Raw genomic sequence first — 20494 nt, forward strand, 5'->3', positions numbered from 1 at the left:
TTTTGGGTTAAGAAGTCACCGACAGGTTTATATGTGAATCATATTCTGATAGGGGAACCTTTTGGCCCAAGAAAAAGGCATAATCTAAGACACGATGAACACCTTTACAAATCATTACGAAAGCTATTAGATGTGTTGTTATGAATGACAAATACCCATTGCCCCTTCCAGCTATTGCATGTTTAGTACTCAAAACAACACGACATGCATTGGTAAGACAAAAGGCTGTTTCGGAGGGTTTTTTCTGGAAGTGTTTTCCTTAATTTAAACCTAAGCACGTTTTTCAGCCGAGCTTGTTTCTTTAGATGAAGATACAAACAGTACAAATCTCATAGCAGGATAAGTCATCTTGAGTCACGAAAAATTCGGACTTGTTTTACTCATTTTAGTCATACTTATATATTTGGTCATGTCAGAAGGCAGAAACGTGTAAGGTAAGAAAGAAAACCGGCCAGCTGTCAGAATTTGAACATGAATGATAACTGTGTGTCAATATTTCCCCCTCAACTTTAAAATGTGACATATCTACTGGATCAAATAGGCCTTTATCCTACCGTGACCTTCAGAGGGGCAGAGGGGAAAGGTCAGGAGCGACATCTCAGTAACAGCGGGGTCGATGTCAGCATCAGTCGACGCCGTCGGAGACACAAGATCACATTGGTGACTGAGAGGTGAGCGATGGACTCTGTATTCAAACCAATGTAGTTACTTCCTATGCTAACCTTGGTACCTGATCCACCAATCCCGGGGTAGAACAGGTCTTCAGCAACCCGTGTTTGCCGTAAAAGGCGACTGTGCTTGTCGTAAGAGCCGACTAACGGTACGTATGTTAAAATATCGTATCCTGATTTCGTGGATCGATGCTCACGATGTCAATCACTGGATTGTCTGGTCCAGACTCGATTATTTACAGACCGCCATCATAAAGCTGGAATATTGCTGAGTTTGGCGTTATGCATCAGACAAACAAACAAACAAAATTAACTCAACCAAGTCTACCATTTGATATTTAAGCCCCAAGAAGGTTAAATTGTTTGATAGGCATTACTTAGAAGTTGAAGGATGACAAGATAGACACAATTTTATGGCTAACAACTTCTTTAATACTGTGAAAGGCGACGTTTCGGTATAGTTCCTTATACTGTTGTCAAGCAAGACGGAATGAGAGACTTCGTACAGAATATATATAGAAGAGGATTAACAGTAACAACAATTGCATATATCAGTGGGATAACATTGGTAGGTGTGACAACAAAGGGGTGATGCTGTCACAACACGATGGACAGGGAACACATAGGTGGAAGCCAATAGGGAGATGAAGCCAATAAACAGGATAAGTGATTATTGTTTGATGAGTTCATAGTAGGCGGATGGGATGAAATAGCCTTGATCTCTGTTGATTGATGGCTTGTGGCGGCGAATGTGGACTGCTTCTGTTAGTTTTCTTTTAGTGAAATCTTGGGGGTTGCTGATATGGTCCGAGACGGCTGATTTGCTGTCGGATTTAATGGTGGAGGTTTTATGCTCTTTCATTCTGGTGTTGATTAAGAAGGTTGACCACCAACCATGCCTTTTTGGAACACAGGAACGTCAAGTACACGATAAAGACAATCGACTGCCCCAGATAGAGGTGGTCTATGTTGTGGATCTGGAGTCACAGATAAGCACTGTAGGTCACGCCATTGCTCCAGATTCTTCACTCGCCATGGAGAGGGTGTTAGTTTTCCTGGTGATAGTGTGGGGCGTGGGCGTGGCCCAGTACTACCCCTATTGCACCGTCCCCCAGTGGGAGGGTTACCAGAGCACCTACGGGGGTATCTTCCGAGAAGGGCAGGTTGTTTTAGACGAGGTAGGTGATCTGTTCTGTGAACGGGAACTGTATCTCTGTAACAATCAAATGAAGAGATAACTGATCATTATTGAGAGCAACGTGTTCTTTGTTGTCAAGCTGTGGCCGTGCTGTTCGTCAGATGGAACTGTACACGTGTTTTTGTTGTGGATCCGGGGTAGTTGGTTTGATGTTTAACGCCGCACTCAGCAATATTCCAGCTATATGACGGCGGTCTGTAAATAATCGAGTCTGGACCAGACAATCCAGTGATTGATATCATGAGCATCGATCCACCCAATCGGGATCGATGACATGCATCAACCATGTCAGCGAGCCTGAACACCCGATCACGTTAGTCGCCTTTTACGACAAGCATAGTCACCTTTTACGGCAAGCATGGGTTGCTGAAGACCTATTCTACCCCGGAATCTTCACGGGTCTCTTCAGCAACCCATGCTTGACCCATGCTTGTCGTAAGAGGCAACTAACGGGATCGGGTGGTCAGCTTGCTGACTTGGGTGATGTATGTCATGCGTTGATCGATCCTCAAGATGTCAGTCACTAGATTGTCTCTTACGACAAAAGTGGGTTGCTGAAGACCTTTTCTGACCCGTCTTCATGGGTGGGGTTTGATTTCATTGACATAGATATGCCTTACATGCGTTGACTCCCCGATTAATTAATTCACTGATTAATCGCCATGTCATTAACTCACGATCACCACTCAACTCACTACATCAGAACTCAACCACGCATTCACTCACCTCCAGACTCCCCTACTCACCCTTAAGCTCACTCACTCATTCAGTTACCATTCCTCGCTCACTCACTCACTCACTCACTTACCGTTGCTCACTCACTCGCAGATGCTGACGAGGGTGGCGTATGACCTGAACAACACCAGGCTGGCTCTCTTCACCAGCGGCACGACAGGCGGCGTCAGCCGCAAGATCGACTACATCTACAACTACCAAGAGGTAATGTCGGTGTGTTGTCACATCATGTTCCTAGATATGTTACTTCCAGATTGTAGTTTAGTTTTTTAGTTGTCTTGACCTGGGTTTGAAACAAACGTAAACATGGACGATAAATCCTAGCAACATCACGGCGGGGGACACCAGAAATGGGTTTCACACATACGTAAACATGAACGACAAATCCCAGCAATATCACAGCGGGGGACACCAGAAATGGCATCGCACATTGTACTCATGTAGGGAATCGAACCCGGGCCTTCGGCGTAATGAGCGAACGCTTTAACCACTAGGCTACCCCACCGCCCCTTTGGAGAAATAAAAGAGAGGGTAATGTTGTTGAAATTACGGAACCGTCATCATTTTTACGCAGAGTGCCTCGAGGCATGCCCATGTGTTTATTGTCCCTGATTTAATTTACCCCCCTCCATCTTTGCGGTTTCTTATGTGTCGTAGCGCATCCTGTACACCATAGAGGGACCCACCTGTACAAAGACGCCACTGACAGAGCCGTTCAAGAAACAGTGTACACCGAGTAGGTACCGTACAGATCACAACTCTGTATGTGAGTAAGTGCGTGAGTGAGTGAGTGTGTCAGGTATATCACGTGAGCTTCAGGTTTGTTTGTTTGTTGTTTAATTCCGCACATGCCAATATTTCAACAAAATAATCGAATCTGGACCAGACAATCTGGGGATTGATATCATGAGCATCGATCGACGCAATTGGGATACGATGACATGCTTCAACTAAGTCAGCGAGACTGACTATCCGATTCCGTTTGTCGTCTCTTACGACAAACATAGTTACCTTTTACGGCAAGCATGGGTTGCTGAAGACCTATTCTACCCCGGATCTTCATGGGCCGAGCTTGGGGGTGGGAGGAAAACACAACATGATGCAGGCATGTTCCCTGTTGGTGAAGCCAGCCTGCATGAGCATGGTGCTGACAACCCATGGATGTACGGGCTAAGCTGGAATAAAAGGGTCGGTACGCCCTGGTATACGCTTATTGAACAGCGAGTGTCAGACGACTGGGCCACCCGACTAACTTTACACATGTAAAGTGATCAAAAACCTTTCATTCAATAAAAAAACCCAGTCATGCCAGTCTATGTTGTTGGGAAAGAAATTATTTCCATCCAGTGGCAACAAACTTCATTAAACCATACCAATAAGCTTGTCTCTGCCATTGGCAATAAGCTTGATCAACCTTTGGTAATAAGCTTGATCAACCCTTGGAAATAAGCTTGATCAGCCTTTGGCAATAAGCTTGATCAACTCTTGGCAATAAGCTTGATCAACCCTGTGTAATAAGCTTGGCAATAAGCTTGATCAACCCTTTGCAATAAACTTGATCATCTCTTGGTAATAAGCTTGATCAGCCCTTTGTAATAAGCTTGATCATCTCTTGGCAATAAGCTTGATCAACCCTGTGTTATAAGCTTGGCAATAAGCTTGATCAACCCTGTGTTATAAGCTTGGCAATAAGCTTGATCAACCCTGTGTTATAAGCTTGGCTATAAGCTTGATCAACCCTTTGTAATAAGCTTGATCATCTCTTGGCAATAAGCTTTATCAACCCTTGGCAATGAATTTGATCAACCTTTGGCAATAAGCTTGATCATCCCTTGGTAATAAGCTTGTTCAACCTTAGCAATAAGCTTGATCAACCCTTGGCACTGAGATTGATCAACCCTTGGTAATACGCTTGATTAAGCCTTGGCTGCATTCACTCATTCACTGGGGCAGTGGGGTAGCTTAGTGGTTAAAGGGTTTGCTTGTCACGCAGAAGACCCGGGTTCAATTTCCCACCTGGGTATCCCCCGCCGTGATATTGCTGGGATATCGCTAAACGCGGTGTAAAACACTACTCACTCACACACTTACACATTACAAGAGACACCACTACTTTCTTGCTACAGAGGGCGCTGTTATGACGTGGGGCAAGACGTGGCTGGGAGGGGCGGGGCCAAACGACGAGTTGTGGATCCTTGGCTTCACGGGGCAACTGAACAACATCAGCTATCACATATCCTTCAACCAGTTCCCCGTCGTCCCCGTGTTTGAGACGCTGATGGGGGAAGTTGACGGAGGTGAGTTCTGTATTTCATTATCACCTGTGTAATGAGACCATACGCTTATTGGTCGGTGACTCGAACCCGCGGGCCACGTCATATCAAGAGACGTTCCAAGATGGCCGCCCTTGTTACTCTGCTTGGTGCTCGGCACTGACGGGATAAAACAAGGACTGTGTCAGTTTACTGTGTCTGAGAGAGGTATCCGTGTTAAACTGTGGAATGGTACCTCAGTGGGCTACCACTTTTAAACCAGCGCACGTACGGGTTGGTATACTGACCGCCAAAAGAAACGCGAACCATAGAGTGAGTGAGTGAGTTGGGTTTAACGCAACTTTTAACAGTATTACAGTTATATCGCGGCGTGTCAGCTTAATATGGGAGGAAAGCCCGAAGTGATGCAGGTCTCAGACGTTTACCACTTCGGTGAAACCCACGAGCACGGGTATGGTGCTGACAAACCTAGAAACATAATCGGGGCGAACCGGGATTCGAATCCACAATCATAGGTTTCTGGCGTGCCCAAGGGACGCAACTCTACACAGCGAATCGCGGCGCCTTAGACGACTGGGCCACCCGTGCCCCCGCCAACCATAGAAACATAAAAAGAAGTATGTAAGTTAAGAAGAGATGTTTCCAATGTGTACCACTTACTGACAAAACTACGATCAGTCATGTGTAACCATAGAGTGTCTTTATTGTTATCACGATATGCTGCACATAATTTCCAAACTTTGCACGCTTATACTGCACGAGACAAATGGGGCATCGCGAGTCATGGGTCTATGGCATCACACGTAATGCGTTCATCAGCGTCGGTTCGCGCAATATAATATAATGTTCGTTTGTGCATCGAACCATTCTGATATCTCTTTAATATGAGTAGTTTTTCATATATTGACCAACATGTATGGTATTCGCGTTTCTTTTGTCCGTGGGGGCACGGGTGGCCCAGTCGTCTAAGGCGCCGCAATTCCCTGTGCAGAGTTGCGTCCCTTGGGCACGCCAGAAACCTATGATTGTGGGTTCGAATCCCGGTTCACCCCAAGTATGTTTCTAGGTTTGTCAGCACCATACCCGTTCTCGTGGGTTTCACCGAACTGGTAAACGTCTGAGACCTGCATCACTTCGGGCTTTTCTCCCACATTAAGCTGACACGCCGTGATATAACTGTAATACTGTTAAAAGCGGCGTAAAACCCAACTCTCTCACTCTTCTGTCGGTAAGTATATCAACTCCCACAAAGACACACACATTTACACGTCCGCAATAATCTTGATCCTCATTTACCATCACCTCATCATTGGTCCGATCGACGTTGACATCCAGTGTGCAAGGTAATTCATATAAACTGATTACTTGCGTGACGTGATCATCTGTCTGATGTACTTCCAGTGTCGCTGTATCAGAACTCCAACTTCATGAACGTCACGGTGGGCATCAAGGACCCCGCAGTGTTCAACCCGCCGCCGTCGTGCAAGGCCGTGGACGTCGAGGTAGTGAAAGACGCAGATGTTCGACGTCACAACATGACTTCCGGCGTTATTTTAGTGGTGATATAGGCTTGTATAGTGGGGGAGGAGGTCCCGAAAGTGCCTAGCTTCTGTGCCTGTGCCTATATCGGGCTACGTTATCTGAGGTGGTCTTTATTCGCTGGGGGCGGTCAGGAAGCCGAGTGGTTAAAGCGTTCGCTCGTCACGCTGAAGATCCGGGTTCGATTCCCGACATGGGTACAATGTGTGAAGCTCATTTCTGGTGTCCCCCGCCGTGATTTTGCTGGAATATTGCTAAAAGCGACGTAAAGCCATACTCACTCACTCACTCACTCACTAACCCACTCACTCACTCACTCACTTTATTCGCTGAATGTTATAGCAGGTGACATTGGGTTAAGGATGATACAGTTAACGGTAATTATTTGAATAATGGTATTTCATTGTTTGTGTATGGAAAAGGTTTTGCCGTTTTAGTTTGTTTGTTTGTTTGTTTGTTTGTTTGTTTGTTTGTTTGTTTGTTCCTTAACGCCGCATTCGCCCCAATCTAAGCTCTATGGCTGCGGTCTGTAAATAATCGAGACTGGACCAGACAATTCAGTGGTTGACAGCATGTGCATCGTTCCACGCAATTGGGATACGATGACATGTATCAACCAAGTCAGTGAACCTGACCACCCGATTCCGTTAGTCGCCTCTTACGACAAGCATGGGTTGCTGGGGACAATTCGGACCCGGATCTTCTCGGGATTGTCGTTTTAGGAGTAGTAGTAGTAGTAGCAGCTGCAGCAATAGTTATAACATTGATGCTGTTGACAATATCGTACACATTACTGTTCGGTTGTTCATTATGCATGTTGTTAAAATTACACTGCCTCATTACAAGTGTAAGGGGAAACTTGTCTTGTAATGGCCCCGTTTCCTCTAGTACTGAATGCCGACGTTGTAAACGAAACCCAGTTAACACAATGGTTGCTTCGATTGGGTTAACAGAGCTCGTGAACATAGCTTTTTGTAGGTAAGTCCCTGTCGTAGTCATCCTCGAGCTATGGTGTCCTGCTTAATTGGGTTCAATGATCAAATAGGATGTACATCTAGTTCCTGTTTCAGCCGCCAGACAGTTCCACCAGGCGTTCCCACGGCATCCTGACACTGTAGAAGTCCCACGTGATCTCAGGGAATGGCAATTTTGGCATAAAGAACATGCATTTTCTTTCTCACCAGAATTGTCTGTTGTTTATTTAAACTAATTTGGGGTCATGTTCCCTTAGGCGTGGATTCAAATAATCCAGCAATATCACATCGCTCCAGGATGGATTCCATGTACATCCCAACCCGTGGAGATCCGGCTTAGAATACTAATAGGTCTCCAGCAACCCCGTAAAAGGGGTCAATGCTTGTCTTAAGAGACGACTAACGGGGTCGGGTGGTCAGGCTCGCTGACTTGGTTGATGCATGACACCGTCACAATTAGCAGAGGAGAGCGCGGTATACAGTCGATAGACTCGAATCCCGATTAAATTCTCCCCATTTAGTGACGAGACTGAACCTGTCGTGTATTGATAGATGGACTGAGAGTAGTGAGTGAGTAAGATTTTACGCCGCTTTTAGCAATATTCCAGCAATATCACGGCGGGGGACACCAAAAATGGGCTTCACACATTGTACCCATGTCGGGAATCGAACCCGGGTCTTCGGCGTGACGAGCGAACGCTTTAACCACTAGGCTACCCGACTGCCCCGGACTGAGAGTAAGTAAAACTAACGTGAGCATAAACTGGTGTTGCGTTTCTTTATTATGCGAGTATAAATGCTGATGGAGACAATTCGGAGTGAGCGTCGTTAGACCAATCACTCCTTGAGTGAGATAACCCGATCCCGATGCTGACCAGGCGAGCTGCAAAGTCATGGCTTAACTGACCGTGACGACATGGTTGGTCGGTTGGTTGGTTTGTTGTTTAACGCCGCAGTCAGCAATATTCCAGCTATATGACCGTGACGACATGGAAGGACAATGCGTTTAGGTAACTGTAGTAGGGTACTGTAGTAAAAAGGGTTGATCAAGCTTATTGCCAAGCTTATTACACAGGGTTGATCAAGCTTATTGCCAAGGGATGATCAAGCTTATTACCAAGGGTTGATAAAGCTTAATGCAAAGGGCTGATCAAGCCTGTTGCCAAGGGTAGATCAAGCTCCTTGCCAAAGGCAGATACAAGCTTATTGCCAAGGACAGAGACGCGCTTGTTTGTAAGGCTTGATCAAGCTTATTGCCAAGAATCGATCAAACTTATGCGCAATGCTTGATAAAGCTTAATGCTTCCATGAATGTTGTTCATCATATACTCGTTTAGCTATAAGTTTATGTCATACAAATACACCTATGTTAGTCGACGTGTTTCTACAGACAGGCAAAACTTACAGCAGATAGTAATCCGATTTGGAGCGGTGCGAATTTTCGTGTGCATTTGTTCTCAGATTAATATCATCACAACTGTTGACAGCTCCAGATTCTATGATGTCTGCCAGACAACAAACATCCAACGGTGGTATTACCGGAAGGTGTCGTATCACAAGGATGTCCGGAAGATGTTGTGGGCTCGGTTGCAGATGATGTAAAAGCAAGTGAGAAGTTTGCAAAATTGCACCTTAGTGTTTGTTTATTTATAGTAAGCAAACAGCAAGTTCTGAGGCATTTGTCATAACATGGTTCTCCACCCTGCATTGTTTTCCTTACTGGTAAAAACAAGTGCCGCTTTCAAAGAAGACCTAATAACTGGAGAAGCTTCTAAAGAACATTTTTGACGGGGTGGGGGATAGATATATTCTTAGAACGAAAGTCTGTTAATATTAATGTGCCACTTCGTTGAAATTGACCCCTGAAGTTGTAAAGGGAGGCAATTATTTCTTCGGGTGGTGTTTATTAAAGGAAATACGATGGTTATTCGAGGATGAACGCTATTTTCTACCTGACCTTAATTGAAAATAATGCAAGTGAAGAAGAAAAGGAAACACAAAGTTTATTAACATTATATGCAAATACTGGTATAAAATACATAGATAATGGAAATATACTAATTAAAATCATATAGGGATGAACTCACAACAATTCTATCAGGAGGTGAGGTGAAATGGGGTTTAACGTAGCGTCCAAGATTATTGCACTTAAATAACGACGTACATGCACGTGGGTGTGTGGCTGCTTGTACTAGTACGGACTGATGTCGATTTATAGTGCTAGCCCACTGAGATACCATGCCGCAGTTTAACATGAATACCCCACTCAGACACAGTTTACTGACTCCGAGCCGACCAGTTCTTGTTTTAGCTCCTTAATGCCGAGCGCCAGACAGGGTAACAACAAGAACCATCTCTTAACGTATTTTGGTATGACGCGGCCGGGGTTCGTACTCCGGACCTTCCGCTCTTCGGGTGGACGCTCTACCACTAGACCACGGTCGCCATCAGGATGAAAATTGACAAAGAAACTTACTTTAACTTTAGGCGGTTGCAGACATTCTTTGTGATTGATAGGTTGAGACAGAATGGGACGACTCTCAAGATCTGTTAACTCAGGAATATCCAGCAGGACATGCTGATCTAGGTCAATATCAGCAAGGTTGAAAACCTCAATTAGTTGTCCTTAGAAAAGTTACTTCATTTATGCTATCACCAGCAGTTGACACAATGATGTTTGCCATGCATGTTGGATTGGCAAGTGCAGTACTTGGTAATCTGTTGCAACTTCCACAACCAAGAGAAGCTGGTGTATTTGGGCCATTCAGTTCAGATTTAGTTTTTGCCGAATGACACCCGACACGGGGACATCCATGGTAGCAGTCCAGACACCAGTGGTCCATGTGTAGTCCGTGTTATCACCAGGGAAGACCACTGTCTCCTTATCAAGTGTCGTCTGCACGTCGACTAGATCGGCATCTTCTTTAACCAACTGGAAGAAAAAAAGATATGAACAATTAATTACTCCCGAGTCTGTAAGCCTGTCATGGAACAGTATAGTGGCAGAACCCCCATTACCTATACTACTCTCGTGACCTGAAAATATTGACAATTTCACTTGTGGCAGCACAACTCATGAAAATATCAGTCCTGTCTGGTCATGCCATGAAATAAACATGCTATGTGACAAAAAAAAGACAAAGTGGGATGAGTGGGCGAGCGGTTGTATACTCCCCAGGAAGTTCAGAATTATAACTGGTATGCATATGGATTCACTCCTCGGGTAACAAATAAATACTCGCATTTAAGCAGAGATGTCTGGACGCGTGCGGTATATAAATGTACCCACATAAGCGTAAAGAATATTGAATTCAATTTTTAAATAATACTAATGCTATAAAGGAACTCTCACGTCACTAGACTGGAAAGGGGATGTGTGTATGCTGTGGGAGCTGAGGAGATAAGTGCGTGAGTGAGTATGGTTTTGCGCCGCACCAGAAAAGGGCTTCACACGCTGTACATGTGGGAGAAGGGGGGGGGGGGGGGGTGGGGGGGGGGGGGGGGTGGAACAGGGGTCATTGCTTTATCAAAAACAATTACACTACATCCCTTAACGCCACTTTAAGACTATGTCCCACTGACACAAGTTGCCACAAGAAATGGGCTTCACACATTGTACCCATATCGGGATTTGAACCCGGCTCTTCGGCGTGACGGCGAACGCTTTAACCACTAGGGTACCCAAACGCACCGCTTAGATTAAGGGATAATGAAGGGAGATAGTTGGAAATTGGTATTCCTTAATGATTACGCCCAGTTTGTAAATATGGAATAGAAGACGCGTCCTGCCTATAATGAAATAAGAAAACGATAGCTTCCAGAGCATTTCTGGAATCACGTTAACATATACACATTTAAAAGGTTATTATCAACTGTAAAAAATGATTTCATTAAAAAGATTATCTAGGTTTTTGTATACTACTCAAAAGAAGTTAACCGATTTGGGCGGTCCTTAACTTCTTTTGAGTGGTATATAATGCATATAAAACCCGGTGTCAGTTGTTAAAGACGTCAGCCTATATATTGTACACACTGTCGTTTCTTCCCATTGTAGCCCTATACAATTGTATACAGTAAACTACGTTTATAACGAACACGCTTATAACGAACTGACCGATATAACGAACCTATTTTTTAGTCGCGACCATTTGTTGTATAAATGCTGTATATATGCTTATAACGAACTACGGTTATTACAAACTAAAATGAGTGGTCCCTTCGAGTTCGTTATAACCGTAGTTTACTGTATGAGCCAGAGGCCTTCTACAATACTTATTCTTGGACTTTGACAAAGCTGCTCGCCACAGCAGGTCTCCCTTCCGTTGAGAGGTATCTACTATCTACAGTGATACATCACAACACCGGAATGCATCAGACGTTTATTACGTAACAGGTTGTCGGGAAGTTTATTTTGGCATTTTGTATGCTTTTAAAGCCTGTGATAATGAGGGTTATACCCCATCCTCTTGTTTGGTGCATCCAGCTACGGTGGCTGCGACTCTAAGTGGCTGTGCCTTTCATATCGCACATACTCCAATAAGTCAAACATTAAAGAAGCTGTAAGATAACTCGCAAGACATTATGCTGACATTAGATGAATCGACTCCGGTGGTGTATATTCTGGCATAGTATGACCATTAAACGTCTATTAGATTCATCAGAAGGGGCTATATGCTACAATAGCAACAATTTGCTTGTATTCCTTGGACGAAATCGTGGACAGGTATGAACGTTGGGTGTTACAAAACACTGGCTTAAACCTACGTACAATCTAGGGGGGTGTTTACTGGACATTGCATAAAGGCGATACGAGCGGTTGATGTGTAATAACAACTGGTTTAAACCTACACCAGTCTGGGGGCCTCTTTGACCAAGTGCACACACTCCGGTAGGCGGGTATCATTCGATGGCAAGAACCGTGTCAATGACAGAATTCGGGACATTGTATTAGGATATAATTATACCGAAGCTTTTGGTTTCCATGACTGAATGTATCACAAGAAGACATTTTTTTAGCATTCGTGAGACACTTCAGGCAAGTACTTGTTCGTAATGCCACTGTAGTTGAGAATGCAGTAATGGCGGCGAAGGTAGCACTGAAAGAACCGACTACAAAGATGACACCCTTGATGGTTTCTATTGTGTTCAGCGTCAGAAATTCGTTTTTCAGACTAGTGTGAACCATATTTTCCTGACCTCCAGAGTTTGTGGCTAGTCCTGTGTTGAAGACGAATATTGTTACCATGGTTACATTTTATTTTAAGAACTGGATCAGAATTATACTTTACTACCATCATTGGAATTTTACATGTCCTCAGCATGATTTAGTTGTCTCAGGCTAGCGGACGAGCGTTTATTTCGAAGGCTGCTTTGTTTGATGGAGCACTAATGCCGGTTTCATGACGCCATGAGATTCACGTCTAAGTCTAACATGGATACCCGACTCAGACACAGTGGGAAAAGTCTGAGACATGCTTCACTTCCGGCCTTCCTCGCAGATTAAGCTGATACGCCCTGATGTAACCGGAATACATTATATAACTGCGCAGAGTTGCGTCCCTTGGCCACGCCAGAAACCTATGATCATGGGTTTGAATCCCGGTTCGCCCCGATAACGTTTCTAGGTTTATCAGTACCATACCCGTGCTCGTGGGTTTCACGGAATCGGTAAACGTGTAAGACCTGCATCACTTCGGGCTTTCCTCCCACATTAAGCTGACATGCCGTGATATAACTGTAATACTTTTCAAAGCGGCACTGAACCAAGCTCACTCACTCACTCTGCCAGATGATGTGATGTGGGTAGTGATGGTGGTTTTTAGGATTGCCTGGTGCTGTCTGGCAGATGGGAGGGGGAGACACCGCGGCGTTAATCAGTCAATAGATGCAGAAAGTATTGAACTAGCTGAGCGGGGATGGCGGGGAAATTGCCGTAATGGAGATTTGTCTGTTTCTCATGGTCAAGTCCATCACAAGTGATGACCAACTTTACTGTATTCACAAATTATTTGGAAGCTTACTGTCGTCTGCTTTTACATTTTATAACATAATCTCGCAAAATGTGTCGTCTGCTTTTATAGCTCTGTCCGGTCACATGAAATGTCATTGTGCTGTCGTATGATTCAAAACGTCAACGCCAGAGAATAATCAGCCTCGATTATCTGCCCAAACAGATTCCATTTGGCGTAAAAGGCTAATTAGTGATGAAATATATATGAATGGATCACTGAAAATCAGCTATGACACCGGGTGTTCGCGAAAAGGTTAAGCGGATGTGACTGGGTTGTTGACTACCGCGAGACGTCGATATGATCAGTTGGAACTTGTCGTTTGCTACCGATTCAGCTAAACGCATTTATATGTCGTCTGCAAATCCACTTTAGGTTTATCAAAGAAGTCATTTATAACATTTTAGTTTGGCTCTCTATCAAGGTCTTACAGTGTGTGATTTGTCTATATCACGTTGTCACAGATCAATAACTCGACACACTCATATCAATCTACATAACTTTCTTTTGCTTTATGAAAAATAAGTAATATTGATTTAAGAAAATACGACGAAGAAAATACAAATCCATCACAAATCATTAGAGGATCAATAATAAATACATGTAATGTTTGTTACTTAATAGCATAAAACGCGTGCTGGAAATTGTACATACGTACGTGCATTCGGTAATTAAAATGTGAGTGACCTGAGTCCACCGAGATTAACCCATTCAGACTGGGTGGGTTAACTAGATTCAACCTGAGTTAACCCGTGTTAATCAAGGATAGCTTGGGCAGTATCCGAAATAAAACCCATAAAAAAACAATCTTTGATATAAGCAAAATGGTTGCCATGATGGAGGCATGTAACAGTCATGTGTATTGCTATAACACGGAGGATCCAGTCGTCGAAGGCGCTGCAATTCGCTGCGCAGAGTTGCGTCCCTTGGGCACGCCAGAAACCTATGATCATGGGTTTGAATCCCGGTTCGGCCCGATTATGTTTCTAGGTTTGTCAGCACCATACCTACTCGTGGGTTTCACCGAAGTGGTAAACGTCTGAGACCTGCATCACTTTCCTCCCACATTAAGCCGACATGCAATGATATACCTGGAATACTGTTTCAAGCGTTGTAAACCCAACTCACTCACTCACTCACTCACTCACTTACCTATTCAGGGAAAAGATTTTTAAATATCAGCTTTCACAGTTGACAAAATTAGAAAACGATCAGATAGTAGACGTAAAGACCTGCATCATTTCGGACCTTCCTCCATGTTTACCTGACACGCCTTGGTATAACTGGTTACTGGTTAAAGGGGGTTGAACCAAACAGCATTTTTATTAGCATACAGAAGGGTGCCTGTTTCCATGTATTCGGATAATGTACTGTCACGGGTCCTTTAATAGCACACTTAAAGCACCGGTTGATATCACCTTCCCATTGGTGCACGTGCAGCACAGAGGTCTGTAAACTATTCACGTGATCTACGCGATCAAATCACGATGTTCCATTGGACAAACTATTTGTGTGTATAAACACCTGTTTTCATAAAGGCTTTAAGGAGATAGTGTTATATCCAGACAGATGCTCTCTATGCAAGGGTGTTCGATCCACTCACATCAACAAACAGGCTCCACCTAAAACCACAAACCTCGGTGCATCAACGGAATCCTGCCCGGGTCGTGACCTTGAACTCAAGAACATCTGGCACGTGTACGTTCTAGCATGGGCATGTTTAAATCATATCATTAGCTGAAGACGTCCATGTTTCATAGCCGCACATCCGGCTTAATTAGTCCAGTCATGTTTCGTACAGGTGAGATGCAACCAAGAGCGAATCTTTTTTACCGATATGTAATAGAAGACTATGACATCAACCGTGACGTCATGTAGATTGTTTGACGTCATACCGAGGTTATTGGATATTTCTCAACATCTGTTTAGAGAATCTATTTCATTTTTCTGACATATGATATTGGTTTTATTTGTTTTATTTAATGTTACATATTTTATATGAGTAAAATAATGTTGAATGTGTTTTTCTTTTTCTATATTAAATTATTTACTTAATAGATGCACGGTTTCATCAATGGAATGGGTCAGCCGACTGACCAGGAGTTATTAAGAGTGAGTGAGTATTGTTTTACGCCGCTTTTAGCAATATTCCATCAATATCTCGGCGGAGGACACCGGAAATGGGCTTCACAAATTGTTTTAAAAATATGTTTTAGCTATTGTTGTTAACGCCGCATTCAGCAATAGACCAGCTATATGACGCCGGCCTGTAAATACTCGAGTCTGGACCAGACAATTCAGTGATTGACATCATGAACATCGATCTGCGCAAATGGGATGCGATGATATGCATCAACCAAGTCAATGAGCCTGACCACCCGATCCCGTTAGTCGCCTCTTACGACAGGCATGGGTTACTGAAGACCTATTTTGACCCGGAATCTTTACGGTGCTTTCTAGGATGTGAGCACATATTTCTTGAATAATCATTTAGCAAGTTTTCAAACTTCTTTGCTATCATATCCTGGATTTTAGTTATTTTCTTAGTGTGGTTGCTGTGAACTGTGGATGGTAGAAATGAAAACATCATCTTCTGGCTTCGGATGTCTGTAATGAGTTTTGGATGAGGCATTATCAACTGGGAGAGGTGTACAACACCAGTCTAAGCGTCCCACCAGTCTGGCGTAACGCACTTCCCACAACAGAGAAGACGGAAAAAACTTATCATTCTTTTTAACAACATCATAGATATTCGTTTAAAATTTCACTTAAATAGATATTCTGCTAATGTTTCCAGCTCATTATGTCTTGAAATTAAAATCGACGTTTCCGATGATGCCATTTCCAAATTGTGCACATCTGAGTGTCGTCATCAGGAGATGTTTTCAAGCGGTAGAAGGTTTATCAGATCATGCCAAACGCCTCCATGCCAATATGAGAAGTTAGTTAAAGTGGGTAATGAGTCATCGCTTGAACCATACATCATGTCGGCTTGTTTTGTCTTTATTTACAACTAGTGTCATCAGAGTACTCCCTGACCCGCTCCGCCCTCGCTATTACACCGTGTTTGTATCATCATGGCGTATGTACAGAGATCTCCATGGCGATCTCGGGACAGAACATATTTTAGAAACCTATGGGTGTCTCGCCGTGGCGATCCCGTACACCCGTGAAGATGCGGGTTATGATTTTTCTTTAACAACCAATGCTTGTCGTAAGAGGCGACTTACCGTCAGGTTCGTTGACTTGGTTGATGACATCGTATCCCAATTGCGTAGATCGCTGCTCATGATGTCAATCACTGGATTGTCAGAGGTAGGCTCGATTATTTACAGACCGCCGTCATACAGCTGGAATAATACTGAGTGCGGCGTTAAACATGAAACAAACAAAACAAACAAACCAAGGGTTGATCAAGCTTATTATCAAGGGTTTAACAACAAACAAACAAACGATTCCGGTACATAACGGCCTGAAGTCCACATGTTTGTCCCTGCACGTTGAGTCTTGGATTCCAGTTCTTAGTTGCAGACTCTCAAACAATCAGGGGACCTGGGTGGCACAGCGGTGTAGCGCCCCGCCACTTACTGCTGGTTTGAATCCCAGATTCTTGGTTTGACAGGGCTATGCCTGTGCTCTTTAAATTTTAAGTGGCAGCTGTCCGAGATCTGAAACACCATCAGCTGTCCTGTGGAACCTTCTTTTGCCCGTCAGTTTAGTTTAAATGACGCACCTCACTGTAACGCTATCCTTTTTGTTATTTCAATTAACTATGGATTTTTCTGGCGGTTGAAAACAACACGTCCTTGATATCAATTGGGAGTAAATTTGTCATTAATACCACATGAAATCTTATTATAATGCACATGTGACACAATGATATATGTATAAATGAAATACATTGGAAACATATAATGCTTAAGGCGTCAAGAAGTATTTTACTGCTCTTACTCAAGTAAATGATGCAGGTAAAGAAAACAGTCCATCGATCATATGGCCTGATAGCGTCTACTGATGAAGTAATTTGGTGCAAACTCAGACACATGCTTTCGAAGAGATGAGACATAATCCATATGACGTCAATCCTGGAATCAGAAGCAGATATATTTTGTGGGGGATTGTTTCACATAGTCGGCAGACAACTACTGACAGATAGCTTGGGACACACTTGGCGTGACGATTGTAGAACAGGGATGTGTGTCTGCGTGTGTCTGCATCTGTGTTAGTGTGACAACTAGCTTGGGACACACTTGGCGTGAAGGTTGTAGAACAGGGATGTGTGTCTGCGTGTGTCTGTATCTGTGTTAGTGTGACTTTCTGTCTCTCCGTGTCTGTCTTTCTGTCTGTGTCTGTATGTGCCTGTCTGTCTGTATGTATGTGCCTGTTTGTGTCCGTCTGTATGTGTCTGTCTGAATGTCTGTGTCTCTATGTATGTCTGTGTCTGTCCATGTCTGTCTGTCTGTATGTGTCTGTCTGTATGTCTGTGTCTGTCTGTATGTGCATGTCTGTCTATCTGTATGTGTCTATCTGTATTTGTCTGTCTGCATGTCTGTCTGTGTCCGTCTGTATGTCTGTCTGTATGTGTCTGTCTGAATGTCTGTGTCTGTCTGTATGTCTGTGCCTGTCTGTCTGTATGTATGTGCCTGTCTGTGTCCGTCTGTATGTGTCTGTCTGAATGTCTGTGTCTGTCTATATCTGTCTGTGTCTGTCTGTATGTGTGTGTCTGTCTGTATATCTGTGTCTGTCTGTATGTCTGTGTCTGTCTGCCTGTCTGTGTCTGTCTGTATGTCTGTGCCTGTTTGTCTGTATGTATGTGCCTGTCTGTGTCCGTCTGTATGTGTCTGTCTGTATGTATGTGTCTGTCTGTATATCTGTGTATGTCTGTATGTCTGTGTCTGTCTGCCTGTCTGTGTCTGTCTGCCTGTCTGTGTCTGTCCATATCTGTCTGTGCCTGTCTGTATGCATGTGTCTGTCTGTATATCTGTGTCTGTCTGTATATCTGTGTCTGTCTGTATGTCTGTGTCTGTCTGCCTGTCTGTGTCTATCTGTATTTGTCTGTCTGCATGTCTGTCTGTGTCCGTCTGTATGTATGTCTGTGTCTGTCTGTATGTATGTATGTGTCTGTCTGTATATCTGTGTCTGTCTGTATGTCTGTGTCTGTCTGCTTGTCTGTATATCTGTGTCGGTCTGTATGTCTGTGTCTGTCTGTATGTCTGTGTCTGTCTGCCTGTCTGTGTCTGTCTGCCTGTCTGTGTCTGTCTGTATGTCTGTATGTGTCTCTGTCTGTATGTGTCTGTCTGTCTGCCTGTGTATATCTGTATGTCTGTGTCTGTATGTCTGTATGTGTCTCTCTGTGTCTGTGAAGCACCTATGACGGTCTGCATAGAAAATAACAAACCCGTTTCATTGACTGAATGAAGTGGATCCACTTTCTGGAACTTCTGATCAAGACCTCTTTCATCTAGTTCAAACCATTCTTATGTTATTTCTTTCTGTTCATTTGTAACCTGTGTAAGTCACGAAATCGGGAACTGAACCTGCGTCACCAACAGTTTTAACACCTACAGTGTGGCAGAATTAAACCCCCACCTCCCTGGTAGCTGGGTTTAACACCTACAGTGTGGCAGAATTATACCGCCACCTCCCTGGTAGCTGGGTTTAACACCTACAGTGTGGCAGAATAAAACCCCCACCTCCCTGGTAGCTGGGTTAAACACCTACAGTGTTGCCAGAATTAAACCTCAACCTCCCTGGTAGCTGGGTTAAACACGTACAGTGTTGCCTGAATTAAACCTCCACCTCCCTGGTAGCTGGGTTAAACACCTACAGTGTCGCCAGAATTAAACCTCCACCTCCCTGGTAGCTGGGTTAAACACCTACAGTGTCGCCAGAATTAAACCTCCACCTCCCTGGTAGCTGGGTTAAACACCTACAGTTTTGCCTGAATTAAACCCCCACCTCCCCGGTAGCTAGGTTAAACATCAACAGTTTTGCCAGAATTAAACCCCCACCTCCCCGGTAGCTAGGTTAAACATCAACAGTTTTGCCTGAATTAAACCCCCACCTCCCTGGTAGCTAGGTTAAACATCAACAGTTTTGCCACAATTAAACCTCAACCTCCCTGGTAGCTAGGTTAAACACGTACAGTGTTGCCACAATTAAACCTCCAACTCCCTGGTAGCTGGGTTAAACACCTACAGTGTTGCCAGAATTAAACCCCCACCTCCCTGGTAGCTGGGTTAAACATCAACAGTTTTGTCAGAATTAAACCTCCACCTCCCAGATAGCTGGGTTAAACACCTACAGTTTTGCCAGAATTAAACCCCCACCTCCCTGGTAGCTGGGTTAAACATCAACAGTGTTGCCAGAATTAAACCCCCACCTCCCTGGTAGCTGGGTTAAACACCTACAGTTTTGCCAGAATTAAACCTCAACCTCCCTGGTAGCTGAGTTAAACACCTACAGTGTTGCCAGAATTAAACCTCCACCTCCCTGGTAGCTGGGTTAAACACCTACAGTTTTGCCTGAACTAAACCCCCACCTCCCTGGTAGCTAGGTTAAACATCAATAGTTTTGCCTTAATTAAACCCCCACCTCCCCGGTAGCTAGGTTAAACATCAACAGTTTTGCCAGAATTAAACCCCCACCTCCCCGGTAGCTAGGTTAAACAGCAACAGTTTTGCCAGAATTAAACCCCCACCTCCCAGGTAGCTGTGTTAAACATCAACAGTTTTGCCTGAATTAAACCCCCACCTCCCCGGTAGTTAGGTTAAACATCAACAGTTTTGTCAGAATTAAACCTCCACCTCCCAGGTAGCTAGGTTAAACACCTACAGTGTTGTCAGAATTAAACCTCCACCTCCCTGGTTGCTGGGTTAAACACGTACAGTTTTGCAAGAATTAAACCCCCACCTCCCTGGTAGCTGGGTTAAACACCTACAGTTTTGCCAGAATTAAACCTCCACCTCCCTGGTAGCTAGGTTAAACACCTACAGTGTTGCCAGAATTAAACCTCCACCTCCCTGGTTGCTGGGTTAAACACCTACAGTTTTGCCAGAATTAAACCCCCACCTCCCTGGTAGCTGGGTTAAACACC

At 44.1% G+C, this 20494-nt stretch overlaps 1 protein-coding gene across 1 annotated transcript; it reads left to right on the plus strand.

The window, feature by feature from the left end:
• Positions 1 to 1670: 1670 nt before the first annotated feature.
• On the plus strand, positions 1671 to 7596 carry LOC139472458 (mammalian ependymin-related protein 1-like). The gene is made up of 6 exons (XM_071254935.1): positions 1671 to 1849; positions 2698 to 2808; positions 3262 to 3340; positions 4731 to 4901; positions 6279 to 6379; positions 7487 to 7596. The coding sequence occupies exons 1-6, from the start codon at positions 1706 to 1708 to the stop codon at positions 7532 to 7534; spliced, it is 654 nt and encodes a 217-aa protein (XP_071111036.1). The 5' UTR covers positions 1671 to 1705; the 3' UTR covers positions 7535 to 7596.
• The last annotated feature ends 12898 nt before the right edge of the window (positions 7597 to 20494 follow it).

Source organism: Haliotis cracherodii, unplaced genomic scaffold (genome assembly GCF_022045235.1).
Source record: "Haliotis cracherodii isolate W230 unplaced genomic scaffold, xgHalCrac1.p SCAF_24, whole genome shotgun sequence".
NCBI classification, from domain to species: Eukaryota; Metazoa; Mollusca; class Gastropoda; order Lepetellida; family Haliotidae; genus Haliotis; species Haliotis cracherodii.

What these genes read in the sequence shown, in the direction of transcription:
- LOC139472458 (XM_071254935.1), top strand. Translation starts at nt 1,706, where the DNA reads ATGGAGAGGGTGTTAGTTTTCCTGGTGATAGTGTGGGGCGTGGGCGTG. An exon ending in ACATCTACAACTACCAAGAG is followed by an intron (nt 2,809 to 3,261) that starts GTAATGTCGGTG and finishes TATGTGTCGTAG; the next exon opens with CGCATCCTGTACACCATAGA. An exon ending in CAAGAAACAGTGTACACCGA is followed by an intron (nt 3,341 to 4,730) that starts GTAGGTACCGTA and finishes TTCTTGCTACAG; the next exon opens with AGGGCGCTGTTATGACGTGG.